Genomic DNA, 26,994 nt, shown 5'->3' on the forward strand with positions numbered 1-26,994 from the left:
TCAAGTTATAAACCCTTTCTAATAATTCTAAAAAAGAAAAAAAGGGAATTAATTCTAACGGAAAGACTTAAAATTAGGAAAAAGAGATGCTGGGAGGAGGAATGAGGGCCTCTCATTCAGTTTCAAAGGCCCAGCTACGTTTTTTCTGGACAACAGGCTCGGCTGTTTCCCCGAACCAACGAACGTGGCAGACCCTCGGCCGTTGTCTCCACTCCATCAGGGGCAAAATTGGAAAAACACACCCTCCACCCTTCCGCGCATCGATCCTCTATAAATAAAGCCTCCTCGCTCTCCTCTCATTTTTAACGAAAACCTAAACACAGCCTCCTCCTCTTGTTTTGCGATCAAAACAAATCTCTAGGGTTTTCAAAATCCTCTTCTTCTTCTCCAAAGTAGCCCTCTTTGATTCGGCGTCAAATTTCAGGAGTTTTCCCGGAGGTTGTTTTCTGGCCGTCTTAACCAAATTTCATACCAGTGAGTTCTTGTTTCCCCTAAAATTGTTAATTTTTGATATGATCTGTTTAATCGTGTATACTAGGGTTATATTGATCTTGTTAGGGATTTGAGTATGGAATTTTGGGGGGCGGATTCAGTTTACTGTTTCGTATAAATAAAATTTGTTGAAAGATTGAATCTGGTTTTGGATTGAATCAACGATTCAAATTAGGGGGTTAAAATTTGATTCTGAACCATAAAGATCGAGTCTTTCAGGTTGTATGTATTGTTTATCTAAAAATGCTTTACAGGGTGTTAGAAATTTGTGCACGGTTTCTGATAATTCTGTATGATCTCAGGTACGACTGAATGTTCTAATGGAGTCTAAAGGTGGTAAAAAGTCTAGCAGTGGTAAATCCTTATTCTACGAAGCACCTCTCGGATACAGCATTGAAGACGTTCGACCCAACGGTGGAATCAAGAAGTTCAGATCTGCTGCGTACTCCAACGTAAGTTTTGTTTTTGATTCTGTGAATCCTTTTAAGCTGTGTTAATTGTTGTATGGGATCATTGTACATACAAATGCTAAGTGTTTTTCTCTTTCATTTTGTGCAGTGCGCTCGCAAGCCATCCTGATATCCCCCAATTGGCAACCTGACCGCGTGTGACGTGGTCATTTGATAGCTTTAGTTGGTTTTTGTTTATGTTTGCTTTGACCTGCATCTTCCTCTCCTCTCTTTGCGACTACAATCTCTTCTCAACTGTGTTCTGTTTGCATCTGTGATCTTTGCGGAGCTATAGTCATTCCTTTTAGCCACAATGTCGATGGCGGGTTCTGCAATTGGATTTGAAGGATATGAAAAGAGGCTGGAAATTGCATTTTTTGAACCAAGTATCTTTCGTGATCCTGAAGGAAGGGGTCTTCGATCCCTGTCCAAATCCCAGCTGGATGAGTTTCTTGGACAAGCTGAGTGCACTATTGTCTCCTCACTGTCGAACGATGAAGTCGACTCATATGTTCTTTCGGAGTCAAGCCTCTTTGTTTACTCCTACAAGATCATCATCAAAACTTGTGGGACGACTAAGTTGCTCCTAGCAATCCCACCTATCCTGAAGTTAGCTGAAAGCATTGATCTCACCGTGAGATCTGTGAGGTATACTCGTGGGAGCTTCATTTTCCCAGGAGCACAATCATTCCCTCACCGAAACTTCTCCGAAGAAGTTTCTACTCTTGACGCTTACTTTGGGAAGCTTGGGGGAGGCAGCAGAGCTTATATGATGGGTGGGTCTGACGGACCTCAGAAATGGCATGTGTATTCTGCTTCAGCTGAACCAGTTAGCTTGGTTGATCCTGTATACACCCTAGAAATGTGCATGACTGGTCTGGACAAGCAAAAGGCTTCTGTTTTCTACAAATCTGAGTCAAGCTCAGCAGCTGGAATGACTAATGATTCTGGAATCCGAAGGATCTTACCAGATTCTGATATTTGTGATTTCGAGTTTGACCCCTGTGGTTATTCGATGAATGCCATTGAAGGAGCGGCAATTTCAACCATTCATGTTACACCAGAAGATGGTTTTAGCTATGCTAGTTTTGAATCTGCAGGATATGACTTCAATGAGTTGAATCTTAACCAGTTGACTGAGAGGGTTTTGGCTTGTTTCAAACCGAGTGAGTTCTCCATTGCTGTGCATTCTGATGTTGCAGTCAAGTCACTCCAGCAAATTTGTTCATTGGATTTGAAGGGATACTGTCGCGAAGAGAGCAGCCACGAGGAGCTTGGAGTGGGTGGTTTCATTGTTCATTACAGGTTCCTCAAGACTGAGGCCTGTGGTTCTCCAAGATCAACTCTAAAAGGCTGCTGGAAAGAGGAAGATGAGGACTACGAATCCTCTTGAGAGTCTTTTACTTATAATTGGTTGGCATTTGCTGTTTCAGTATAAATAATTACCTGTCAGGCATCATCTGATATTGGTAATGGTAGTATGTGTAGAAGTTTTCAGTTATATGTTCTTTTTGCTGAAGTCTTTCTATTCTGGATGAGTTGTATTATCTTCTCATCAATGGACCTTTGTATTCAAGACTGAAAAGAAGATATCTTCAGTTAATACATTCATGGTTATGTTAATCTTGGTTCTGTTTCACTATCCTTGGCTATGAATCATAGAACTCATGTTTTATGGGTATGTGGCATATCTTCTCATCCATGGACCTTTGTATTCAAGACCGAAAAGAAGATCTTTGTATCTTTAGCTAAGGATTTTTTACTTCAATAGTGTCTGAACTCTTCGAGGGCTTTTGAAATGATACATAAATTTTCAAAGTTATCAATGTGATACCTTGACTCATTTTTTTGTATAAACGCCGTACCTGCGATCAATTTCTATCACAGAACCATTAACTATGACCACGTGCCCAGCACGTGAGGCACTTAATGAGGTTAAAAAACTAATTTACCCTCAAAAGTATATACTTCAACAGTGTCTGAACTCTTCGAGGACTTTTGAAATGATACATGAACTTTCAAAGTTATCAATGTGATACCTGAACTGATTTTTTCGTATCAACGTCGTACTTGCGGTCGATTTCCATCACAGAACCGTTAACTATGACCACGCGCCCAGCATGTGAGGACAAAATAAGGGTAAAAATGACCTTTCCCACTTCCTTTAGTTCTTCACGTGTCCCGTCACACCTTCAGTTCTTCTTCTCCATTTATATTTCCTTTTTCATTTGCAAAATGCAATCAGATGGGATGATGACATTTCCTAGCCAAAGGAAAAACCCAAAGCAAAACTTGAATCCAATTCTCTGATGGACGGACACCGCCGGGGACTCCATCTCGTCGGAGTTCTCCAAGCACAACTTTGCTTCTCTGAATTTATTGCAGGCTGGAGCTGTGTAAACGGTTTCACGACTCTTGGTCTCCAGATCTAAGACTTTGAATTTACCTGAGATTTCAGAGAGAGAGAGAGAGAGAGAGAGAATATGGCCGGCGACAATCCAGACCTTCTTGTGCAGCTTGCCGGAGATATGACGGAGGCGGGCCACGTCGTCGTGGCACTCGGCTTCCTCACTGCAACTAACATCACAGCATAAGTTCATGAATTTCAAAAATAGTCCGTATCTTTGTAATTGAATCAAAATATGCAAAAGTGAAGGAGACTGAGAATCTCTCTCTTTCTCTCTCTCAACAGCGGCAAAAAGGCGAAGGATGGTGATGATGGGAGAAAACCCAAAACTGATTTTTCCGCGACTGCGTGTCTGTGTATAACTATATCTATCTGTATATGATTTATCAAACAATGGGGCAATGATAATTTCACTGATTCCAGCTTCTAATATTTGTCCAAAAAGAACCGGCCTTTGGTTATTTGCGGCTGTAATATCAGTACTTAGTGGGAGCATCGGACGAGGTACTCCGGCGAGGTAATTGGCGGCGGTTGGGGCGGGTGAGGAACAATCTGAGGGTTTTATGGCGGCGGAGGTGGATGACGAGGCTGGCGGATGGGCTGCGCGTGGGGCTTCATGCAACGACGGGGCATTGAGTGGCGAGGAGCTTGAATTTTTGCAAGGTAGCCATATCGATCTAGCTGAGTTCAATGTGGTTGTAGTCAGGTAGTGCTTGGAAAGGGTTGGGTGGTTGAGAGAGAAGGTGAGATCTGATTTGCGGCCATGGCTTCCAATCGGAGAGGGCAAATAAGAGGGAAGAAGACGTCGAAAAACAAAAACAAGAAAGAAAGAAAGCAAAAAAAATAAAAAACAATACTTTTGAGGGTAAATTAGTCTTTTAACCTCATTAAGTGCCTCACGTGGTCATAGTTAACGGTTCTGTGACGAAAATCTACCGCAGGTACGACATTGATACGACAAAATGAGTCCAGGTGTCACATTGATAACTTTGAAAGTTCAGGTATCATTTCAAAAGTCCTCGAAGAGTTCAGACACTGTTGAAGTAAAAAACCTCGTGAAGAACTAAAGGAAGTGGGAAATGTCATTTTTACCCTTATTTTGTGCCTCACGTGCTGGGCACGTGGTCATAGTTAACGGTTCTGTGACGGAAATCGACCGCAGGTACGACGTTGATACGAAAAAATGAGTTCAGGTATCACATTGATAACTTTGAAAGTTCAGATATCATTTCAAAAGTCCTCGAAGAGTTCAGACACTGTTGAAGTAAAAAACCCCTTCAGCTAATACATTATACATTCATGGCTATGTTAATCTTGGTTCTTTTTTACTATCCTTGCCTATGAATCATGGACGCAAATCCTCTCCTAATCTCTTTATTGTCCTGAGCTTCCTAAGGTTTGGATCAGATAACAACACGTGTCTATATCAGATCCAACGGCCTAGAACCAACAATTCTTTTTAATTCTTCAGTTCTCCTCTCATTCTCTCTTAACAGGACTCTTCCAATTTGTTCTTCTTAAGCCATCAGCGATTATGGCTTTATCAAAATCTGATTTCTTTCAATGCTTTATCAAAATCTGCGACTATGGCTTCCGATTTGTTCTTCCAAAGCCATCAGGATTTGCTTCATCAAAATTTGATTGCTTCCAATTTGTTGTTCTAAAGCTATCGGACATTACGCGCCGATCGTAGTTTTTTTTTTTCTTCCTCTCATGCTCTCATGTTTCCTTCACTGATTTTGTTTTCTTTCTTCCTTGTGGTCGTCCTTTCCTTCATACAGCCCTCTGTGTTGTACAAAGTGCGCCATGAATTTACCAGTCATCAACACCAATATATACAACAAGCAATTAATTGAAGTGGATTTTGCTGTAATTTGGTATGGAAGAAGGTTTGATTTTCTGAAATTAAAACAAAAATTCCATTAAATAGGTGTCTTAGGTTGATCCCTAAAATTAGTTTCTCATAAGGGAATTGTCCTTGCAGCAGTACTATCTCTATTTGGAAGAATCAAAATGGTTGATGGGGTTGGGGGATGGTGCCTTTCTTGCTGACAAGGAATTTTATTGAATTTTTCCTCCAAAATTTCTATCGATGATGTTTGAATTGTTCTTCTTAGTTCAATGCAGAGAGTTTTTCTTCTTCTATAACTTTGTGAAATAACAAGATTGAGAAGAGAAGAGAATATAGAGAGATCTTGCATTAGAAGGTCTCAACTGCTAACTTCCCATTGTCTTTCGATTTGGCTGTTCTTTTCGCTCGTCGTCTTCATCACAATCCCAGACCCAATCAACCCAATCATCCCAGACGAAACAAAACCACCTTCCGTGGCTCTTGATTTATTTAAATTTCCATGGAGTTGGTGTTGCTTTCTTAAATTGAAACAAAAGGACTTGTTTAATGGGTGGAGGATGAAGGATGAAGAACTGGAAGACTGAGCACCAGAGAGAACAGAAAGAGAAGATTGGCAACAGTAGAGGAAAAGTGGGTTTTCCGGACTTTACAAGCAGAATGAAAGCCAAATTTATGGTAGACCCTTAGATCTAACGATGCACACGTGTCTTCATCTTCTTACAAGCTTAGGTAGCTTAGGTAAAATACTAGCTTAGGAGAGAGGATCCTCCCCCATGAATCATAGAACTCATGTTTATGGGTTATGTGGCTTATCTATGTTCATGGAAAAGGGTTTATCTTCAAGGGTAAGGGTGTGTGTTAATTATTTATTGGATATGGATGGGTCAGAATGTGGTTACTAGGGTTCCCTGCCCTTTGAACTTCTTGACCATGAACTTTTAACTACGCCTTTTTCTCCGTTGTATCTGCATGGATGTTGAAATTTTTGGACTAAAGCAGCTTACAGGAACAGATATTTGATTGTTTGAGGCTTTCTGGGCACATATGATTTTGATATATTCTATACTCAATTGTGTGTGGTATTGACGGTCAAATAGAGCTTGGTTGCAATTTGATCTGAGAGGAGGTTGTGAATATCATCGAGTTTGTGTGGTCTCTACTATCGTTGACGAACATCATGCTGCCCAACTTTTGACCAACAATAGTACAGAGCGGGATGGTTCTATCTACACGATTGATTATGTGAAACTACAACGAAATGGCTTGGGCAGCCTCAACTTTTGACATTGACTAGGGACTCTGTCTTCAAAATTTGGGAGCCTAGAAAACGAAAGGGACTGTTGAAAGTTCATATTTTCTCTAGGCCCATTATACTGGACATCGAAATGAAGAACCCCATTCTTCCCCCTCATATTCCTTAGTTATAAAACTACTTCAAGTGCATACATTCTTCATCAATTTTTTATCCTATTGCTAGGGTGCAGAACAGTGATGACCAAAAGATGCAGATGAACCACTACAACTTAGCAACTGCGGAACTGTAAATTATATTGTTGTTGCCATATTTACTTTGCTCCCGGTTAGGAGTATGAAATTTTTTTGTGGTTTGTTTTTGTTTCATCCCAAGATCGGGGTGGTGTCTAATTGGATATACATGGTTAATATTCTTTGTTATGCCACAGTTTACTCTGCTTGGATTTTTTTAAAAAAGGAATATCACATTTTATAATAGTTTAAGATTTTGAGGTTCAGTGATTGTCTAACATGGTATCATAACTTTACTAATAAGATATCATTAATTTAGAAGTTTCATCCTTCATTTTGTCCAATTGTACCGACCAAATATGTTGTATGCTTTTGATTTTCCATTTAGTATAACGATTTGACACTAATTATAACTAATTTCAGTCCTCAAGACCATTCTTCATGGCTGCAAAGATGTCATATAAGGTGAAAGTGTATTGTTGATTTCTTTAATTCTTTAGCACGTTGGTTAGTTCTTCTTAAACCACCAAAAGGGTTGGGAACATGTAACTCACGTCCCCAATCCCCATTGCTACATATTCTAGGATGAAAGCTATAAATAGTATAAATCATATACATGAGAGTACAATTCTAAGTCCTGCTGTATTTGGCAATTGTATTGCATCTTCCTGCTTCTAATCCTTCTATAGTCCCCTGAAAGAGGGTGAAGGGGGGCAGCCAACCAGGCAAAGCAATCAACTGCTTTAGTCATGTCCATACATGGATAAAATATAAAGCTCTAGTTCAGCTGTTTTGGCTTTCGGAAATCTTTGAGATATCTCTGGGGCTACTAATTGTACAGGCTTTAATCAGGACCAGCTGTCTGCTCAAAAAGCAATTGAAACATTGCAATGAGATACAGGAGGGACCAAAGTGAGAAGAATAATTCAGAATAATAAAAACTATAGGCACGTCAGTAAATGGTTAGAATGTCTTCCTCAATTATTGTATGAGCAAAGATAGCTATTGCACAAATAGATGGCTTGGCCTGTATGGAATGGTTGTAGAAGTCACCAGTCTCTCTGGAAATTCTGGGCTGTTGAGGGCCTCCATATACTGTTTAATCTGTCATTTCATGATGGTGCTTTTGAAGCTTTTGGCTTGTGAGGCCAGGTAAGGTTGTTGCTATCCCCCTTTAACTTTACAGAAAGATGATTTACTTTTGGTTTAACATTTTCTTAGAGGGGGAAATCTTTGTTGGGATTGTTTTTAGTGTGGTCTAATTGACTAATTTCCACTTTATCTAATGCCATTTGTCTTTATTGTAGATGCTCCTCCATCTTTGTGATATTTCTTCTAAGCTAATGCCTGTTAAATCAAAATTATGGAGAGAAAGTAGCGGGTTTTACGCACTAGCTTTGCACCCTTGGGTTGTGTGAACCAGACAACCTTGAATTCTCATGGCCAAAACACTCTTAGGCCTTGTTTAGTTTACGGAATGGATTTCTTAAGAAAGTTGTTCCTTTATATTTTCATTGAGAAAGAAGAATAAAATTCTTATTAATGTGTTTGGAAACAGTAAGTAATGAAATCAATAACTAATAATATAATTGAAGAAAATTGGCATTTATTTTTTTATAGAATTATTTTAGCAATACAAATAGTGTAATAAAATAAAATATTAGACAAGTGTAATAAATGCTAGAAAATGAGATAGGAAAATGGTTCATTGGGAGAATGGAAGGATTCATTTTCCTTCCTATTTTCCCTTGCAAGAGGAACCACTTTTCTAATTTTGCACTTACCAAACACAAGAAAATAAGCATTTTCTCTTTTCCGAGCTTAAAATCTGTGAAACAAACGACGTCTTAACTTTGCATTGTTCATCTTAAGAGGCAAAGATTCTAATTCGATCGCCGCACTGGAAAAAAAAATGTGTATAGAGGACCAACTATTTATGGTTTGTTAGCATCTTGATTTGAACGAGTGAGAACGAGAGGCACTTTGACATTTATTTTGTTTTTCTTCTAATTTCCACCTTTTTTGGGTGTTACAAGGAATGTACGTGGGAGGAGAATTTTATTTGGTTAGTTGGATCGTCATGTGTGCACTACAAAAGGAAAGAAAAGAGAGTTGCATGCATGTGAGGTATCCTAAGCTTTTGATATATGCATGGCACCATTTGAAACTGATCGAATTTGTTCTATGTAGGCCATTCACAGAAAGTGGGTCGACTCATTATAAATTACAATTAAATTGACAATCAACTTCCTCTGAGCAGCCTTTAATCTTCAACAATGGACAACAATTTCCTTGATTTATCAGTAGTACTAACATCCTTTTTTAATTAACTCAAAATGAACTTCAATAACATATTGATCAAGGGCTCTACATTAATCTCCCATTTTGTACGTGGCATGTAAGTCAGGCTCGAGACTTTTTGAGATCGAGTATTATGCTCATATAGAAATCTTGATATTATTTTGCGGCTTGATAATAAGCGAAAAATTTAAGATCTTATATGGTATTATGTATGGCTTAGGTTTTCCAATATTCTACTTTCCAACAGTATATATTAATGTATTATGAGTGCAAATTACCCGTTATGCTCTCCAACATGAAGAAGCTTCATGTTCTTTTGAAATTTGAACTATGCAAGGCAGGGCATATATGCATTGATTCACTGAAGGTGCATTTCATACGTACACGCATGTATGATGAAGAAACAGCCCTATTCCCTCAGTATATATTAATGTATTATGAGTGCAAATTACCCGTTATGCTCTCCAACATGAAGAAGCTTCATGTTCTTTTGAAATTTGAACTATGCAAGGCAGGGCATATATGCATTGATTCACTGAAGGTGCATTTCATACGTACACGCATGAATGATGAAGAAACAGCCCTATACCCTATGAGGGAATCATAGTACATGGTGGAACTGGAACAAAATAGACTGATCGATATATAAATATCACGCACCGAGTCCTCTGTATTAATTAGGTACAAACGATAGTGGGTGTGGGACTGGGTGGTACATGTTCAGAAAATGAAAAGAGGCAGAAGGTATGGTTTGGCTACTCTTAACAGAAATAGAACCAAAACAAAATGATGAATGTGGGGTGGTACAATTTGCTCAGAACAGTGGCCAATAAACTCTCTCAAACCAATTCAAGTGGTACAAAAGAACAATAATTTCCTACTCATTTTTGGCTTCTTTTACAACATAGTGCATATATGTCTTGATTAGGGTTTACGGTCAACTTCACTTTAACCACTTGTTTGACTGCCTTTTGAAATTTCCTTGATTACAAAATTACAAATTGGACAAAGATTCCGCTAAGTAATAATCAAGGGCATGCAGGGAAGAAAAAAATGGAGTGGTTATGGAGCAAGATGACAATGGACAGGACCGACAGAGTTGCAGATAGAATATCTTTGTCCATTAAGGGTTCGGCAGCAAGTGATCGATCAAATTAATTGCTTGCTTGCTTCCTGGTTCTGGTTGCTGTTTCAAGGACGATGTATATATGCCTCGGCTTCCTCCAATCCTCCATAGTCACTGAAGCTTGGTTTGAGATCGAGGACTTACGATTAGCTGCACAAGGGCACGGTGTGGTCGTCTGCATGTTCCAATCACGAGGGAGATTAGAGTGACTGTGAGTAGACGACATGAAGGGGCCACAAACTACAGTCGGTGCTTGGAATCCTACTTGACAAGAACAATTGGATTCATGATTGAGAATTACATGCATTTTTTTCTTTAAACATTAGAGAAATTTGAGCCATGATCATCTCCTATAAACAGTTCAGCCTTCATGATCGAAACCCAGTTTTGTGCATAGAACTGGATTGAATATGCTTTTCCTAAATATATGCGAAGGGGACTGTAAGTGGCTGATTGATTGCATTTAAACAAGTGTGTCAATCCATAAAGAGCTAAGTAGTTAACTAGTTATCAATAACTTGAATTTGACTCGATCTTTCGATGAAATAAGCTTCAGTAGTTGTTTTGATAAGTAAAATTTTGACGTTGATGCCTGAAAAACCCCCGTATTATAGAACAAAGAAAGATCATCGATTGAGCTGTGCAAAAGCCGTTGGCCCGTTGCGCTACCACGCTGCCACGCATAAGTTTTCTCCCTATGAATGTGAGATTGATAGGGAAACAAATACCCTCGAATTTAACTGCTTTGAATGATAACCACCTGATCAACTTTACTATAGCATCTTCAGATTGATCATCATGAAAGCAACAAAGCAATTCCTTTTGGTCCAAAGGAACGTTTGAACATCAATCAAGTCAGCGGCACTGTAGGACCAGATTGCACGTGCATCTATGTACCAGATATATCATTACTGTTTGTATCATATTTTCTTCTGTAGTAGCATCGTGAGTTCGTGACCCCATGATTTTCTCTTTGATGCAGTTAAGGCACACGTAAATCACTGTTTACTCTTAAGCTCAAGAATTCTATGATGCTTCGAGAATTAAAATTTTGGAGTCCGAAGCCGTTAAATTAAGGGATAATCTCTTAGAGTGTTTTGGGTAAATGAGGTTAAAAAACAGTTGGTGGAGCAAGTGGGCAATTTTTAGCCTAAAATCGAGTAAATGATCATTTTCCCTTAAATTAATAATTGTTTTCGGTGTATCTCACATAATAAGCTAATTCAACTACTCTTCGAGCATATTTAGCAAAGCTAGCTATTTTTTAGTTAAATTTTATCTAAAGTAGCTAAAAAGTCATTTTAGCTAGCCATTTTAGAAATACGTTTGCATGTGCTCTCTATTCTAGCTAGTTTTAAATTTATATTATTTTTTAAATAAAGATTAAATAGTTTAAATATATTTTTATGTTATATAAAATAACTTAATATGAATGTTTTAAATTATAGAAAGCCTTATCTCGCTCTCTATATTTAGGAGCGAGATAGCTAGAAGTTATAATAGAGAGCCACTTAGGAGTCTGGTACAGCAGCTAAAATATATAAAAAGCTAAACATGCTCTCTAAAATAGCTAAGTAGCAAAAATAGAGTCTACTAAAGATGCTCTTAGACCTCGTTTGGTTTGCGGAAAAGAAATCAATTCCTTAGGAAATCTTATAGGAAAGGAAAACAAATTTCCTACTAGCTTTCCTTTTCGCTGTTTGGAAACATGGGGAAAACAACGGAAAAACATATCTTTGTTTCCATTTTAGTGTTTGTTTTGTGTAAGGAAAGGAAACTAAATTATAAATTTTATTCATTTATATCCTCATATATTAAAACACAAATCATAAACTTTTCAAATAAAATTGTCAATAACAATTTTTAACAAGGATATAAATGTATTATTCAAAAAAATAATAATAATAAAATAAAATAAAAATAAATGTATTTTTATCATATAATTAATGCACATTTAATGCTGGGAAAGTGAGAGGGAAAATGAATCATTTAGAGGATGAGAGAATTCACTTTCCCCCATATTTTTCATTCTCAAAGGAAAATTGTTCATTTCCTTATGCATACCAAACATAACAAAGGAATACATTTTATTTCCCAAGCCTTCAATTCAGTAAACCAAATGAAGCCCTTAAAATCTTAAGAGTTTGAATAAAAAAATTCAATACTCTCAAGCAATATAGAACACCAAATCGAAGGGCTTCGTCACACGGACAATACTACTTCAGCAGATAACGGGGACCTACTAATTTACCTGTCGTTTCTAACAAAGCAAGAGGTAAAGAAAAAGATACCAGCTTTTGCTTTTAAAAGTTGCTGCTTTTCATAGTTTATTTCATGGACTATCTCTTGATTCAGGAGACAGAGTGATCGAATGTATTAGCACTTTCTTTTTTCTGGCTAAATCAACACCAAAAATTTATTGAATTCGGAGTTTGCCGTTAAGATAGACGCTCTTAATCTTTATAGTTATGAATCATCCTACATTATTATTTTAATTTCTTCACTTGATTTTGTACGAATTTTAAAATGTAGACCAGTTTACACAAGGTTTATGTTTTTAATTTTCATAAAATCTTTCGATCATTAAGTTTATGAGTAGTAGGTCGAGGATTATGACTTATGACTTGGTTAAGAGTACTTACGATTATACATAAGATCTCAAGTTTGATTATCTATTGGCTAGATATGTTTTAGACATTAAAGAAAAATTGACTGCATGTGCGGCTGTAGTGACTCGAATCTAATTATTAGAAAAATATATGGTGGAATTCGAGAATCAAATAAATGGCCAAACTTAATGGAATGTTAGATTCCCAGGAGCCACTATGGAAGCTTAGCCTACTGTACAGATCTCTCTCTCTCTCTCTCTCTAACTGACAGCAAATTAAGCTATGTGCCTGCACAGTAAATTTTGATGAAGTTGTTCTAATCATAGCTTTTACAGTGCTTAACAGGTAATCCTTCACTTGCTTTATATTTTATAATGAGGGAATAATACTAAATAAAAATAATTTTCCAAAAGCACGTACCTTTTGTTTAACCCAATACATGATTGAAGGAATTTTCTTTTGCAATTATCTAGACTTGGTTAGTAGTGTTGCTCATCAGCTTTTATATATTCCTTTATTTTGCTGCTTTTTCTTTACTGAAACCAGTAGTGGCAGAGCATGCTTACTTCTCTTTAGTCTTTACTATCTATTTACAAGCAAACCAATACCTGCTTCTTTGGCTCTTGCCCTGACACTAGGCCTTGACTTTGTGAGTCAGTGCATTTCTGGTTTTGGATAGACCCAGTTGCAGATTTCTTGTGTTGAAGCTTTGGTACTACCTAAACCAGCTCCATAAGCTTTATATCAAATCTGGGTGCCTGTTCTCTTGGACATTAAACTCAATGGAAATTAGGAAGCGAGGTAAAGCTTTGTGCTTTGTGACTCTTTTGTGCTTGTGGACTTTTGTAAGTGGCGCCCTTACCTCCAAAGGTGTCAACATGGAAGGTAATTAATTAACTATGCAGACCCTTTGTGTGTTTGAATCACTGAGTAGCGTGACTAGCGTCTGATACTTAATGATTTTTTCAGTGATAGCATTGGGGAGCATTAAGGATTCACTAGTTGATCCTCGTGGCGTTCTTCGCAATTGGGATGAAACTTCTGTGGATCCCTGCAGCTGGAATATGGTAACTTGCTCTGATGGTTTAGTCACTGCCCTGTAAGTAGTATTGTGTATAAATTTTCAAATCATTATTTGAGAAATTCAAAAATGCACCATGCATGAAAAACTGGTATCTTAGTTTAAGTAGCTGCAATGGTTTCTATGCAGAGGAACTCCAAGCCAGAATTTATCAGGCACTTTGTCACCAAGCATAGCCAACTTGACAAATCTCGTGCTTGTGTAAGTGACCATTAATTCTAAGTAAATATGGTATTTCCATATCAAATTTTACTAAAAAGGGTGTTCTTGTTCTTGGTTTTTTTATTTTTTTATTTTTAAAATCTTTTTATTCCTTTGGCAGGACATTTCAGGATAACAATATAACAGGACCAATCCCAACTGAGCTTGGGAGGCTCCAGAAGCTCAAAACACTTGATCTGTCTAACAATTTATTCAGTGGTCAAATTCCCACAGCTCTATCCCACCTGAAAAACCTACAATATTTGTGAGTTTATATTTCAGAAACTGCTGAACTCAATTATTTATTGATCAATTAAAGAAACATAGTCATGAAGCTTAATTCTGTTGCAAGCAGGAGGCTAAACAATAACAGTCTCTCTGGGGCAATTCCTTCATCGTTTGCCAACATGACCCAGCTGGCCTTTCTGTAATTACCTTCAAACTTACTGTTGTTAATTAATTTTAGTTTGTGTTAGTTCTTGTTGAAAATGTCTTACTAAGGTTGGATTTACATAATGTTGTAGGGACATGTCTTACAATAATTTAAGCGGTCCGGTACCCCGGTTTCCTGCGAGAGCATTCAAGTGAGTACTTTAATGTTGCTTTTGCCTCCAAAAGTTTTTCCCTCCTTAATACAGAAGAGGAAGAACTGAAACTCATTTATCTAGTTTTTGAATTGACACAGTATTGTGGGAAACCCTCTGATTTGCGCCGCTGGAATGGAGCAAGACTGCTTTGGAACAACGCCTATGCCGCAATCTTTTTCCTTGAATAATACACAAAGTAATGATGGCTCCTTCTTGTTGTGTTTTTCAAATTTTGAAGTTCTGTTTTTAAAGTTGTATTCTGTTTCTTTCTTAAAATATTAGTAACCTGCTTTACTTTAGTTTCAATTTAATGATTGACATTTTTCTGGAATTTCAAAATCTACTTTTTCATGTTCTCTTGCAAATTGTTTCTTCCTAATTATAAAGCTTCTTGCACATACCCTAAATTGCTTTTCTTAATGTATCTGAAGATTCTCAACCTGCTGGAAGACCTAAGAACCATAAAATTGCCTTGGCCTTTGCATCAAGCCTAGGCTGCATTTGCCTTCTAATTCTTGGTTTCGGTTTCCTTCTTTGGTGGAGGCAAAAGCACAACAAGCAAATATTCTTAGACGTCAACGGTTAGTTTACAAAAAGTAAATTGAATTCAGTCACGTGAAGACTTGCAAAAAGCTGTCTTTACTAACACTAATTGAAATTTCAGAATCACACCATGAAGAAGTATGCCTCGGAAACTTGAAGTCATTTCACTTCAGAGAACTTCAGTCTGCAACACACAACTTCAGCAGTAAAAACTTGGTTGGCAAGGGTGGTTTTGGAAATGTCTACAAAGGATATCTCCATGACGGTACTGTGGTAGCTGTCAAAAGGCTCAAGGATGCTAATGCCATAGGCGGCGAAATCCAATTTCAGACAGAAGTTGAGATGATCAGCCTAGCAGTGCATCGTAACCTCCTCCGCCTTTATGGATTTTGCATGACAGCGAAAGAGAGGCTCCTAGTTTACCCCTACATGTCTAATGGAAGTGTTGCTTCGCGTCTCAAATGTAAAGACTCCTTTCTCCATCCATTTGCAAATTTTGCATTAATCACTACTTTATATTAATTCCTTTGCCTTTAGAACTATAGTGAATGAACACAAACTTTGGTACATTTGCAGCCAAACCAGCCTTGGATTGGGGCACAAGGAAGAGGATTGCAATTGGAGCAGCAAGGGGACTTCTGTACCTGCATGAGCAGTGTGACCCCAAGATCATTCATAGGGATGTAAAGGCTGCAAATATACTGCTTGATGATTACTTTGAGGCTGTGGTGGGAGATTTTGGGTTGGCAAAACTTTTGGATCACCATGAATCACACATTACAACAGCAGTGAGGGGCACCGTGGGGCACATAGCACCGGAGTATCTCTCAACTGGCCAGTCCTCGGAGAAAACTGATGTTTTTGGATTTGGGATCCTAATACTTGAACTAATATCTGGCCAAAGAGCTTTGGAGTTTGGCAAAGCAGCAAACCAGAAAGGCGCTATACTTGACTGGGTGAGCTAATGAATTCTTGGGTTTTTGAGAACCTCCTATTAGGTTATGCTTTGGTTGATGTACTTAGTTAAGTCATGGTTGTTCTTGCAGGTGAAGAAAACTCAACAAGAAAAAAAGTTTGATGTGCTGGTTGACAAGGAACTGAAGAACGACTATGATGCCATTGAGCTTGAAGAAATGATTCAAGTGGCTCTCTTATGCACTCAAAATCTTCCTGGTCAGAGACCAAAGATGTCTGAAGTGGTACGAATGCTCGAAGGAGATGGACTCGCAGAGAAATGGGAAGCTTCTCAGAGAGCCGAATCAAATAGGTGCAGAACCAATAATGATTTTTCATCTTCTGAGCGCTACTCTGATCTCACTGATGACTCTTCATTGCTTGCACAAGCAATGGAGCTATCTGGACCAAGGTAATAATACAAGCCTCAAAATAGTGGAACTTAAAAAATGCGAAGGCAAAGGACATAATACAGGTTGATACCATATAACAGGAGTCAACATTGAGTTTGTTGTATATTAGCATCATCATCATCATATTGAAGCTCAAAAGAGTTGTGTTAAATTTCGACTGTACAGAATCTGATATGAGAAATCTGACATGTAAATTTGAGTGTGTTAGATGCCCTTTTTGATTATTCTCGAGTGAAAAAGTATTCCTGAGACTGTCCATTTTGGGGTCTTCAGATTGTAAGAATAATATTCTCGGATTGAATTTTGTCGGTCTCCTTAAATTTCAATGGCAGCTCACATAGAATTTTTGGATTAGCAATGTTTCTCATGGCTAGGCGGTATACTATCTGTTCAACTTAATAATTATTTCTGCTAAAAAACAAATGACCAAATAAAAATTCAATGAGGTTCATTGTTCAGGTATCAATCGCACAACAGAAATAAGGAACTTTCATATACTGTTCCTGGAAATATATTGTCACATCACAACCAGTGTCCGTTCAGGAGGTAGAACAGTATGAACCAAACATGTGATTTTGTATACAATGTTAACACATTGTCATTTCTCACAAGACATTGAATTGAACAAACACAACAGAAGCCCAGCTCTGTCAAAACATTATCAGACACAGAACTTAGTCTTGGATGAACACAATTCCTGCTTTAGGAGACGCCCTTGTAAAACTAAGCAACTCCGTGACTATTATCAGACGCGACTCCATAGTAACAAACACACAAGGCATAATACTCATGATCTCAAGCACCGGTGATTTTCTCAACAAAAATTTGATGAATTCCATCTCATGTGGCAGTCCGGACATATCTGTCATCTTCACAACTTTAAGTTTGTGGAATGTGCAGTCTGAAGGGCCTTCTTTCTCCCAGAAATCCAAATCCGGTGATTCCATTGATGTTAAAGAGGATCCCTATGTTTGGCAGTAATCTTTACTATTAACTGAAGGGTAAAGCTGAAAACTAGAATAGCTATGTGTAAAGCACATGTAAAAACAAAGGATAACATATTCACAATAGCTTACCGAGAGTTGAAGTTCCTTTAAATTAGGAGAGTTTGTAATCAAGCGAAGAACAACAAGTATCTCTTTCATATCTTCAAAACTCACTTGATATAATTCAATAATCTTTAGATGGTTATATGTAATTGGAAGGACTCCCGGGTCTTTACCTATACTCAAATACTTGAAACAAAAAAAAAGTACACACAGAAATAAGAATGAAACATAAATGTAGCTATGGTATGTACACTTGAAAACACAAGTAAGAATGAACAAACAAAAGCATCTCGTATTACCTTAGTAAAGTAGATATGCCCAATAAGCCTCTCAAGGCGTGGTATGCCGCCAAGAAACTTGATAAACTTGCAATTTGAACTTTGCTCAGAGTTCTCAGCATTTTCATCAGTCATGTACAAAGCAACAGATAAATCAACCAATAGTGGAGTATTTTCAAGAGATATGTCCTTAAACTCACCTTCAAGACATAAGTACTTAAGATTTGGAGCACGGATGTTTAAAGCTAGGCTATCAAAGTATGCCAAAGACAAGGTCTCGAGTAGCGGGCAACTAGAAATAAGACTTTCAATTGCCTCAGGAGCAACCAAAACTTGATGAAGATTGAGGCTCTTCAAACATGAAAATCCTTTAAAACTAGGAGCCGGATCCAACTCGCAGCGATATAGGTCCAAACGGGTCAGCTTTTCACAATAAAAAAGACACCAAGGCAGCCTAAACCACTCACCCTCTTCTCCCAATTCAAGAACCAATTCTTTGATGCCATTCCTCGAAAGGAAAAGTATCCATTGATCTATATCAGGGCAGCTCTGCAAGTACGAAGTACAGACCTGGAACTTGTGAATAGGGCCTTGGTGAAGAAAGAGAGCTCGAGTTATAAAATTGATAAGGCTTTTTGTGACGGCTACTTGATCACCAGATTGAGCCACACATTTTTCGTCGAATACAAGATGAGTGAGTGTAGTCCATTTGTATCTCCATTTCCTTGACAAGCAGCTAGTTCTTATAGCATCTCCTATTGGCAAACACGTGAGAATGCTCTCTATAATGCTCTGAGGCAGATTGCTTATCAAATCAAGATCCGGTTTATCGCCCATTCGCATACTCCAACTAAACTTGCACAAAGAAAACAAGCAGTTATAGATTTTTTTTTTTTCAGTAAAATTAAAATGTGATTATACATACATTCATCAACTCCAAAATTCCCAAATTGCATATTTTTCAGCATTAGAATCTGAAACAAAAACTAACAAAACTCAGTGCTCTGGCTCCAATTTAAAGTCCTCGTTCTAAGTTTAAGTGAATGCAATGCTTTCTGTACATTTCCATTATAGCCTTCAAAGGTTCACTGACAGTTATCTCTCTTTTCATGAAACCATGCTCATCAATCAAAGCCCTTATGAAATTCCATTGAATCAAAGCAAACCCAAATCATCAAATCTCAGATCTTGGAGAAATGAAAGAACGGAAGCACCAAAATCTGAATAAATAAAATTTAAGAGCAGTAAAAACCAGACAGATAAAGATTTCAGATTTGCTGTCTTCTCCAAAATGTAAACTTTACCTTTTTCTGGGTCTTAAGAGGTGTTCCCGCCTGTCGGTGACGTTTGCTGCGGCGGTTTGGACCGTTGTGTTCAGGCAAAACTCAGTTTTTTTTTTAGAATTGACAAAACTCAGTTTAACACCTTTTTTGGCGGTCTGGTCGAGGGTGACGTCTGAAAATGTATTTTGGCAAATTGTATATTGGATCTAAAACAAAAGCCCAACATTTTCAGCCCAGTTCTGATCCTTGACTGAAAATTAGTGGCGGGACAAAGCGAGGCTAATCTCATGACTTTTTAAGGGGGGATTAGTCTCTGGGCCGAGAAAGTTTTTAAGGACACCGTGTGATTAATTAAACGGAAATTCTCCGCCTTGCCACCACAAGACAACTCACTCTAAGTCGTGCATAATGAAATTTGATGACAGATTGGAGTTGGCAAAGTTGACTGAAAAAGATATGAGATTTGCTTGAGAGAGAAGATTTAGCTCTGAAATTCATCCTCATATTTTTATTAAAACTAGCAATTGAATGGAAAAACCATTAACTAATGCAAGTAATCTGTATCCCAAAAAAAATTTCAAAATTGCTACGGCACCCTTCTTTACAAATTCTCAAAGAAGCTCTCTCTAGCTTCTGGTATCTCTAACTGTTAACTGTGTTTCCCGAGCAGAAGGGTAATACTGCATCATACTCAGGTGGGAAAAGTCAATCAGTCATTCAGTCTAGTAAGTTTTCAAGTTAAAATCAGCTTCGATTTAAGATGCCCTTGTATATGATGACTCCTAAAACGCCAACAGCAAGTGTTACTGCAAGAGGAACTGTCAAGGGTTCAGAACGAGCATCCATGCCTTTACTGCTGTTTGTTCTTGCCGGTCGATTTCTCTCTCCCATGCTTTCCCGGAGGAGATTGTTGAGATTGTCTAACTGGTGCATGATTTGACGTTGTCCCCTTGTAATATTTGATATCTGATACAACAGAAGATTAGCAAACCAGTCAAGAAGTCATGTAGCCGCCACAATTGAATTTTGGGCAAGATTGTCATACACATGGTGATGTTTTGCTCCTCGCAGAACATTACCCTGCAAGTTTTGATTGAGAGTAACTAAGGTAGGTCAACTATAGTACCTCTTCCAGTGCTGGAGACTCCTTAGCCAACTGGGCAGAAGATGAGGAATTAGGCATTATGGAGCCAGTTAAAGATCCATTGCCCAAGCTAGAGATGAAATTATATGTGGGAGTGGAGCCATTGCAGGCTTCAGCTTGAACAGCCATGCTTTGTTGGCTAGAACTTTTCTTCACAGTCAACTTGGAATTCAGCTCTTCAATTCGGTTTGTAAACTCATCCATCCTATCATTCAGCGAAGATATATGCTCTGATAGCTGAGTAATTACTCCCTGCCACAATAGAAAGGAGAGGAGGCAAAGAAAGAAACAGGAAAAATCGGTAAGTGATCATATTAACTAGAAGTGACTCCAATGCCAAAAGCACACATAATGACCATTAAGACCCACTCTTCTACCTGGCTTGCTAGTGTTGCTTGTGATTCTGAATTTCTGTCTTCAAACCTTTGACCGTTGGAAGAATATCCAGTGAGCCTGGATGTACTTTTGTCCCTTTGGTTTGTATAGGACTGCGACATACCACTGTCCAGAATACACCCAGGTCTCAGTTTTGGACCAAAAATGAAATAAACAAAAACAGAAAAACTCGCATGTTATACACAAAAATGATGTCTTTCTGAATATAGAGATCCATGCTTTGCTATGTCAGTGGAGATTCGTGCTTTGCTTTGTCATTGGATTGAAGTACTGGACTTTACTTCATGACAGGAAGACTGATGATTGTTTAGATAAGAGGAGAAGGAACCAAAAAATCCTTACTGACATTGCACAGCATTTATCTCCTGTGAAGCAAATAAAACCTGAAATTCCATTTAACACATTGACATACTATCACTTTCAAAATGCTGGACTGAAGCTTATGTAGCTTATGTTGCCAACTGAGCCACTCAAACAATGTCCACTGACCATTGCAGTTCTAAACACACCCCCCCAAAAAAAAAAACAAAAAGTCCAATATACAAACAATTATGTATAGGTGGATTGAAAATCAAACCTCTTGAGATGCTTATTTCTCATGACAGCTGCAGAGACTTTAGAAAGTGCGTCTCTGGGGCTCAAAACAAGATCCTCATCTATGCTAAGCCTTGTCTTTAAATCATCTGGCAAGGCCTGAAAGACAATCGGGCGAGGGAAAAACAAGAAAAAGAAAAATAAGGTGAGTTATGCTTTGGATCACTATGATATCATCCCAGAGAGAGAATAAGCTGTAGAATTCATACCATGACCTCATTCACAAGCTTTTCCAGTTGAATTTGTTCAATGTAGGTACGAGGAATGTATGAACCTTCCAAGCCAAGCTGCTCTGCAACACATCTTACAACTACTCGATCTTTTCCCTGCACCTGTACCAAATATGCAGAAAATTCAAGTTATCATAAAAGACATAAGAAACAACAAATGAAATTAGAAAATATGAACCATAAGGTTTATGTTTTATCAAAGCCATGAGATAAGGGGCCTGGCCGACTAAAAGGGGCCTATCCATAGAGGCAACATCTTATTCCAGTTCCACTAGAATAATAATAACAACAATAGCCCCAAGGCATTAACACTAAAATTTAATTGAGCAAGAATTGACAGATAGAGCATTTTGAATGTTGCAAAACATCTCAGTTAGAAATCCTATTAACATGCATTCATGTAAGAACTTTTTTCATTCTTGCTTATTTACTTTTTATACAGATATTACTATGTAGAAGAAATTATCAGCATGACCATCAAAAGAAAATTGGAATATATCAAAAGGCATAACCATCTAGTTAGCCCCTTGTTGGGACCAATGTCCATTTTGGTTTTTGATTCTCATATCTCTCCCTCCTTTCTCCCATATGTTTTTTTTTTCCCCTCTTATTAAGATTAACTGGCCCTAAATACGCATTTATACAATTAAGAGAAATAATATGAGCAAGTCTCCTCCATAACCCATATATAAGATATAAAGCATCGAAGCATTAAGTAGTATCCAGATACTAGAACATAAAAAAAATAAAAAATAAATATAAAATAAAATAAAACAGCAAACCTGAATATATCGACGATTGAGTTGCTCTAGCCAATCAATTTTTACACAGACACCATCATTGAAGAATACATGACTGCTTCTTTTAAGGATAGTAGCAATTGTGTATCCCAGAGCCATTAGTCCACCAAGAAGACGCACACTGACCTCAAAAGTTATTCTTGGTGATATAACAAATGGATTATCTGTCACCCACTCCTGAAATATGCAGCACACTGTCTAATCATGTACATGAAAATATATTGACTTTTGGCCATATTATAACTCTCTTATCATTGAAGGCTGAGGCTATATATAATTTTGACCTCAGTAAGTCCTTCACAACCTATCTCATCTCACAAAATACAGAAACTAAGCTTTGAAAGGCAAACCTCAAACATGAGACTATATTTCCCATCTTTATCACGCATCCTTAGATATGATTGGCAAGATTCTGGATCTTCACCAGGTGGTAGAAGGTATATGTCATAGGTCTCCTCCTTGGCTTCTGTATGCTCTTCAGTAAAGACTGCCTTTATTTGATCCACCGACAAGGGCTTCGCTGACTACAATATATATGGTGCACTAAATTTTCAGTGAAGATGCAGGTGTAACAACTTCAGGTTAGCAATCAACACCAATACAAGCACATTTACTAAAAGGAATGGAGATTAACCTTTAAAATGTAAGTGGGACTTTGAAATCCAGTAAATGGATTGAACTTGTTGATAATTTTTATATGAGCAGTTTGAAGATCTGGCTCGATAAAGGCCTTGTACATTGGGTATACCTGTACATGGGAAAGAAGTTCAGGGCTTCTGGAAAAACAACAATTTGTCAAGTGCTTATTGGTAAGGAGGGAAGAAGAGAAGTACTGTTTCAGATATTTGATGAATTATTTCTTCTGGTTCTTGGCCAGCTCGCTGTATGTCCCGTAAAACCCTTTTAACAAGGTCAAAGTGAACACCACCTGTGACAGATACTCGTAGATCCAGCAAAGGCCGCAACTTTTCACTCAAAGCATAGATGCCCTCAATGATCACGATACGGGAGCTTGGGACTTCAACTGTCCTGTCACCAGTACATTCTTTAACATAAGATTTACGCCAGATCAGAAAATATGAAAAGTTGTAGAAAATACAATCTCTATCAATAAATTAATTTTAATAAAACACTATTCAGCACCTAGAAGCATTCTCTTAATTAATAAAAATAACCATCACCACTCTTAAGATGCATTGGGGTGGGGGAAGGGAAGGGGGAAGAAGGGGTTGGGGTTGGGGGAGGCGGGATGAAAGGTCAACATTAAGGTTCTTAAGGGTGCTTATTGCTTAATCCTTCAATGACAAAGAGGATTACGATTTCAATAAGCAAGCTTAGATATATTCATTATTCACTACATTCAATTTTTCTTTCAACAGTTATAAGTTCATTTTTAATATGCCTAGGGACATGATAAGCTTTCTCAACCTGTATCCTGTGCGGGAACTGGACTTGAAGTCATATACTGGAACCTCAACCGGCTTCCCTGCTCTTAAGTCACTAACATTCTGGAGCAATGTGTCGTAGTCTGTCAAACGTGGATCTGCACAGAAAAAAAAAAATGAATAACCAAAAGAATTACTGTATTTTCTCACCAATAGAAAACGCCTACTCTCATGGATGGCACATAGACCTGAACCAAATATATAAGTTCTGCTGCAAAAGTACTTATGGAAGGATCAAAAAGAAGTTCATGTCATTTTCAATCACAAGGTACACGAACAATGATTAGAGAGAGTTGTTTTACTTTTTAGGCCAATATTGTAATCATTCGTACAAAGTAATTAGCTCATAACCAACTAAACCATGCATCCTGGGATGCAATGCAAATCTTACATAGTTCTAAACTTCTAATATGATTGTATGAATATAATGCAGAACTCATCTGCCTAGGAAACTTATGCAAGAACATCTATATTATTTTACTTCCTGATAAGAGAGAGAATAAAAAGGAATCTACAAAGCTTCATAACATGAGAGAAGTAGCTGAGCTACTGACTCACCATCAAAGTTGCCATCAACAATTCGACTAGCGTCATTGTAGTTGTCCATTGATATGACCGCAACGCTGGGCATAAAGTTCAGTATTTTTTCAGTAAACACAGACTTTCCAGCCCCAGAAGGACCCGCCACTCCTACCAATATTATTCCATCATTCTTTTGAGCTAATAACTGACATGCACGGATTACAATAAAGAAACCCTTCTCAAATGACAAAGGACTTTGGATTGGTGCAATCTCATAATGATTGGAATCCTTCCTCTTAACCAGTCGGACTTGATCTTTTAAAAGGCCTGACCGTTTTTGATGTGAATCAGCACCAGACATATCTTGAGCCATTAATACTACTGACTCCCTCTGAGGAGATCAACACGGCAAAAACATGGAGTGAGAAAACTAAAGAGCATATATGAAAGCTCAGAATGCAAAGCCGGACAACAACTAAATAAATGCAATGGTGTAATTCTAGCTACTCAAAGAGGTAGAACATACATGTCTGCATGCACACTCAAGACCACACACATAAAGGATGCTGCTTGTGTTGCAATTGATGAAATTTAAGAAATTAAAACACGGCATTCAAAAGTTAAGGAACTGCCATTTAAGTATTAGCGATGTATGGCTGTTAAACCAACTGACGATTTGCCACAACTAGGCGATTTACAGCACTGCTCAGAACTACTCCTGATAATAACAGAAGGAAATAACAAAAAGTTGCAGTCAGCCTCTGAAAGGACTCAAATTTATGGAATGCCTAAGATTCTTAAAGCATCGGATGGCACAGGCAAACCTCTGCCTCGTACTGGACCATTTTCTGATGCTATCTATTTTCTTTTCACTAAATACGCAACAAAATCATCACTGGGTTATGATCATAGTTAACACTAGTTCAGTTAGTGTCAACATCAAAGTCTTCTACTTGCAGAAGAATTGCAGCATATAAGTAAAAGCCATGACGAGAAAGTTAAAAAAATAAAAAATAAAAAATATTCACCATAGCAAAGACAGTTCATTGTAAGATAGAATTCATATTAATTAGTCCCGTAATACTCAGATATACCCACATGCTATAACTAAGTTGTACTAAATAAAACTACACATTCTTGGTAGCTCCAATTGTAAAACCAAAAGCTTGCCAAAGGAGCTGAGCACTCCGATGAAAAAAGTTCATGTTTTTAATCTTTGTCACACCAGAGTTGTCAGAAGTAAACCACACCCCCGCTCCCCTAACACGAACTATGAACATAAGGATCAAAGCAAACACCTTTCTGCACTGACGTTGTTACGAATAAAGAACAAATTCTTGATGCAAACAATGTTCACCATAAAAAAGAAGAAGAAGCTTGAATTGATGACCACCCAGATAGCAAAATCACAAACAAAACACGCCCAGAAACTAAAATCAACACAAGAACACACCTATACAAACCAAGTTCCACACACCAGAGGCTCAAAAGCTCTGTTCTTGAGCCCACTTTGGATCTAAAAATGAGTGCTTTTGCAAACAGCCTCCACAAAAACAGGAATCACATATAAAAGAAAAAAAAAGTAAAGATTACCCAGAAATTAAAATGCCAAAAGAACCAATACCCAAGAGTAATGTACAAATTCTAAAAGTGACATGGATCAAAAACAAAACCAATGTGTGTGCTTGTGAGCAGTGACCGACCTCACTTGTTTACACGGCAATGAGTCGAAGTGAGAGTTCATCAACAATGAAGCCTGGCCATCATATTAACGTTGGTTTTCACTAATATATGTTCTTGATATTTTTCCCTTCCCGCAATAGAAAGGGGTCTGAGATTTTTTTGTTTTCCTCCAAGATTTTTTGGGAAGTGGGAATTCTACAGAATCTGCAAACTACCGAAAGAGAGAAAGAGAGCAGTCTGAGAAGAGGGAGCGGAGAAGAGGGAGGTATTAAATAGTTTATATTTCGTTTCCATATTTACAATAATTACAATATGTATTTTTCTACATTTTCTACAACTTGACCTTTATTGTTAAGAATTCGACTTTCTCCAAACCTCTTTTAATTACCTTAAAAAGTGGTGTTTTAGGTAAAGAGAACCACCGGTCCTGGTCCAACAACGTGTATAGTCCTCCAAAGTATATTATCATTTTTCAAGTGACACAATGATATTCGTTATGTAATTTTTATTTTGTCTTTATTAATCAAATTTGATTGATGAAAAATAAAACGTGAATGATGAGTATTTGATTATTGTAATTGTTAATATTCACAAGTTAAAGAGAGTGAAATTTACATTGAGCTTTGTTTTTCGGGTCTTCATAACCCATCAATATCTAATCAAGACATAGATTAGCAACTTAGCATTGGAATAGTTAAAACTCATGTTACTCAACTATGGTATCGATCTCCTCTTAAGAAAAATAAAAATAAAATAAAAATAAAATAAAAAAACTGTGGAATCGGTCGAACCACGAGAGGCTGATTTCTATAGTTGACTCCCAAAGCTAGAAGCAAAATCACCATACAAGTTGTTTTGTCAAATTCATATATCCTAGAAGGGATGAATGCCAGTCTAATCATGACACATTATGTTATAATATGGAAATTGCATTGTATTTGGTTGTTCCTTTTTTTTTTCTTCCAATTTTGGTGTATTTGCCTCGCAAGTTCCATGAAGCAAGTATGAATTGGACAAACCGCATATTCAATCTAGCAATAGTGAAATCTTGGTAGAAATTATACTAATTC

At 37.6% G+C, this 26,994-nt stretch overlaps 4 protein-coding genes across 5 annotated transcripts; 2 read left to right on the plus strand and 2 right to left on the minus strand.

The window, feature by feature from the left end:
- The first annotated feature begins 293 nt into the window (after positions 1 to 293).
- On the plus strand, positions 294 to 2,583 carry LOC112197664 (S-adenosylmethionine decarboxylase proenzyme). Its single transcript, XM_024338426.2, has 3 exons — positions 294 to 474; positions 795 to 944; positions 1,051 to 2,583. The coding sequence occupies exon 3, from the start codon at positions 1,255 to 1,257 to the stop codon at positions 2,332 to 2,334; it is 1,080 nt and encodes a 359-aa protein (XP_024194194.1). The 5' UTR covers positions 294 to 474; positions 795 to 944; positions 1,051 to 1,254; the 3' UTR covers positions 2,335 to 2,583.
- A 10,659-nt stretch (positions 2,584 to 13,242) lies between these two features.
- Positions 13,243 to 16,826, plus strand: LOC112197943 (protein NSP-INTERACTING KINASE 2). Its single transcript, XM_024338921.2, has 11 exons — positions 13,243 to 13,606; positions 13,691 to 13,820; positions 13,932 to 14,003; positions 14,125 to 14,268; positions 14,359 to 14,430; positions 14,528 to 14,587; positions 14,689 to 14,786; positions 15,022 to 15,171; positions 15,255 to 15,596; positions 15,710 to 16,089; positions 16,180 to 16,826. The coding sequence occupies exons 1-11, from the start codon at positions 13,504 to 13,506 to the stop codon at positions 16,501 to 16,503; spliced, it is 1,875 nt and encodes a 624-aa protein (XP_024194689.1). The 5' UTR covers positions 13,243 to 13,503; the 3' UTR covers positions 16,504 to 16,826.
- A 151-nt stretch (positions 16,827 to 16,977) lies between these two features.
- On the minus strand, positions 16,978 to 19,283 carry LOC112197944 (F-box/FBD/LRR-repeat protein At1g13570). The gene is made up of 4 exons (XM_024338922.2): positions 19,132 to 19,283; positions 17,849 to 18,677; positions 17,577 to 17,735; positions 16,978 to 17,465 (listed from the first exon to the last, which is right to left on the minus strand). Exons 2-4 carry the CDS (start codon positions 18,668 to 18,670, stop codon positions 17,175 to 17,177), a joined length of 1,272 nt encoding a protein of 423 aa, XP_024194690.1. The 5' UTR covers positions 18,671 to 18,677; positions 19,132 to 19,283; the 3' UTR covers positions 16,978 to 17,174.
- A 307-nt stretch (positions 19,284 to 19,590) lies between these two features.
- LOC112201143 (inorganic pyrophosphatase TTM2) lies at positions 19,591 to 26,184 on the minus strand. 2 transcript variants are annotated; one of them, XM_024342152.2, is made up of 12 exons: positions 25,945 to 26,184; positions 24,278 to 24,632; positions 23,703 to 23,817; positions 23,108 to 23,303; positions 22,909 to 23,022; positions 22,625 to 22,798; positions 22,257 to 22,451; positions 21,454 to 21,576; positions 21,228 to 21,343; positions 20,632 to 20,755; positions 20,237 to 20,506; positions 19,591 to 20,076 (listed from the first exon to the last, which is right to left on the minus strand). In XM_024342152.2, exons 2-12 carry the CDS (start codon positions 24,612 to 24,614, stop codon positions 19,855 to 19,857), a joined length of 1,986 nt encoding a protein of 661 aa, XP_024197920.1. In that variant the 5' UTR covers positions 24,615 to 24,632; positions 25,945 to 26,184; the 3' UTR covers positions 19,591 to 19,854. The 2 variants fall into 2 exon arrangements, with proteins under 2 accessions (XP_024197920.1, XP_024197921.1); XM_024342153.2 differs by lacking the exon at positions 25,945 to 26,184 and adding an exon at positions 25,695 to 25,928.
- Between the last annotated feature and the right edge of the window lie 810 nt (positions 26,185 to 26,994).

The sequence above is a fragment of the Rosa chinensis genome, chromosome 4, assembly GCF_002994745.2.
Source record: "Rosa chinensis cultivar Old Blush chromosome 4, RchiOBHm-V2, whole genome shotgun sequence".
NCBI classification, from domain to species: domain Eukaryota; kingdom Viridiplantae; phylum Streptophyta; class Magnoliopsida; order Rosales; family Rosaceae; genus Rosa; species Rosa chinensis.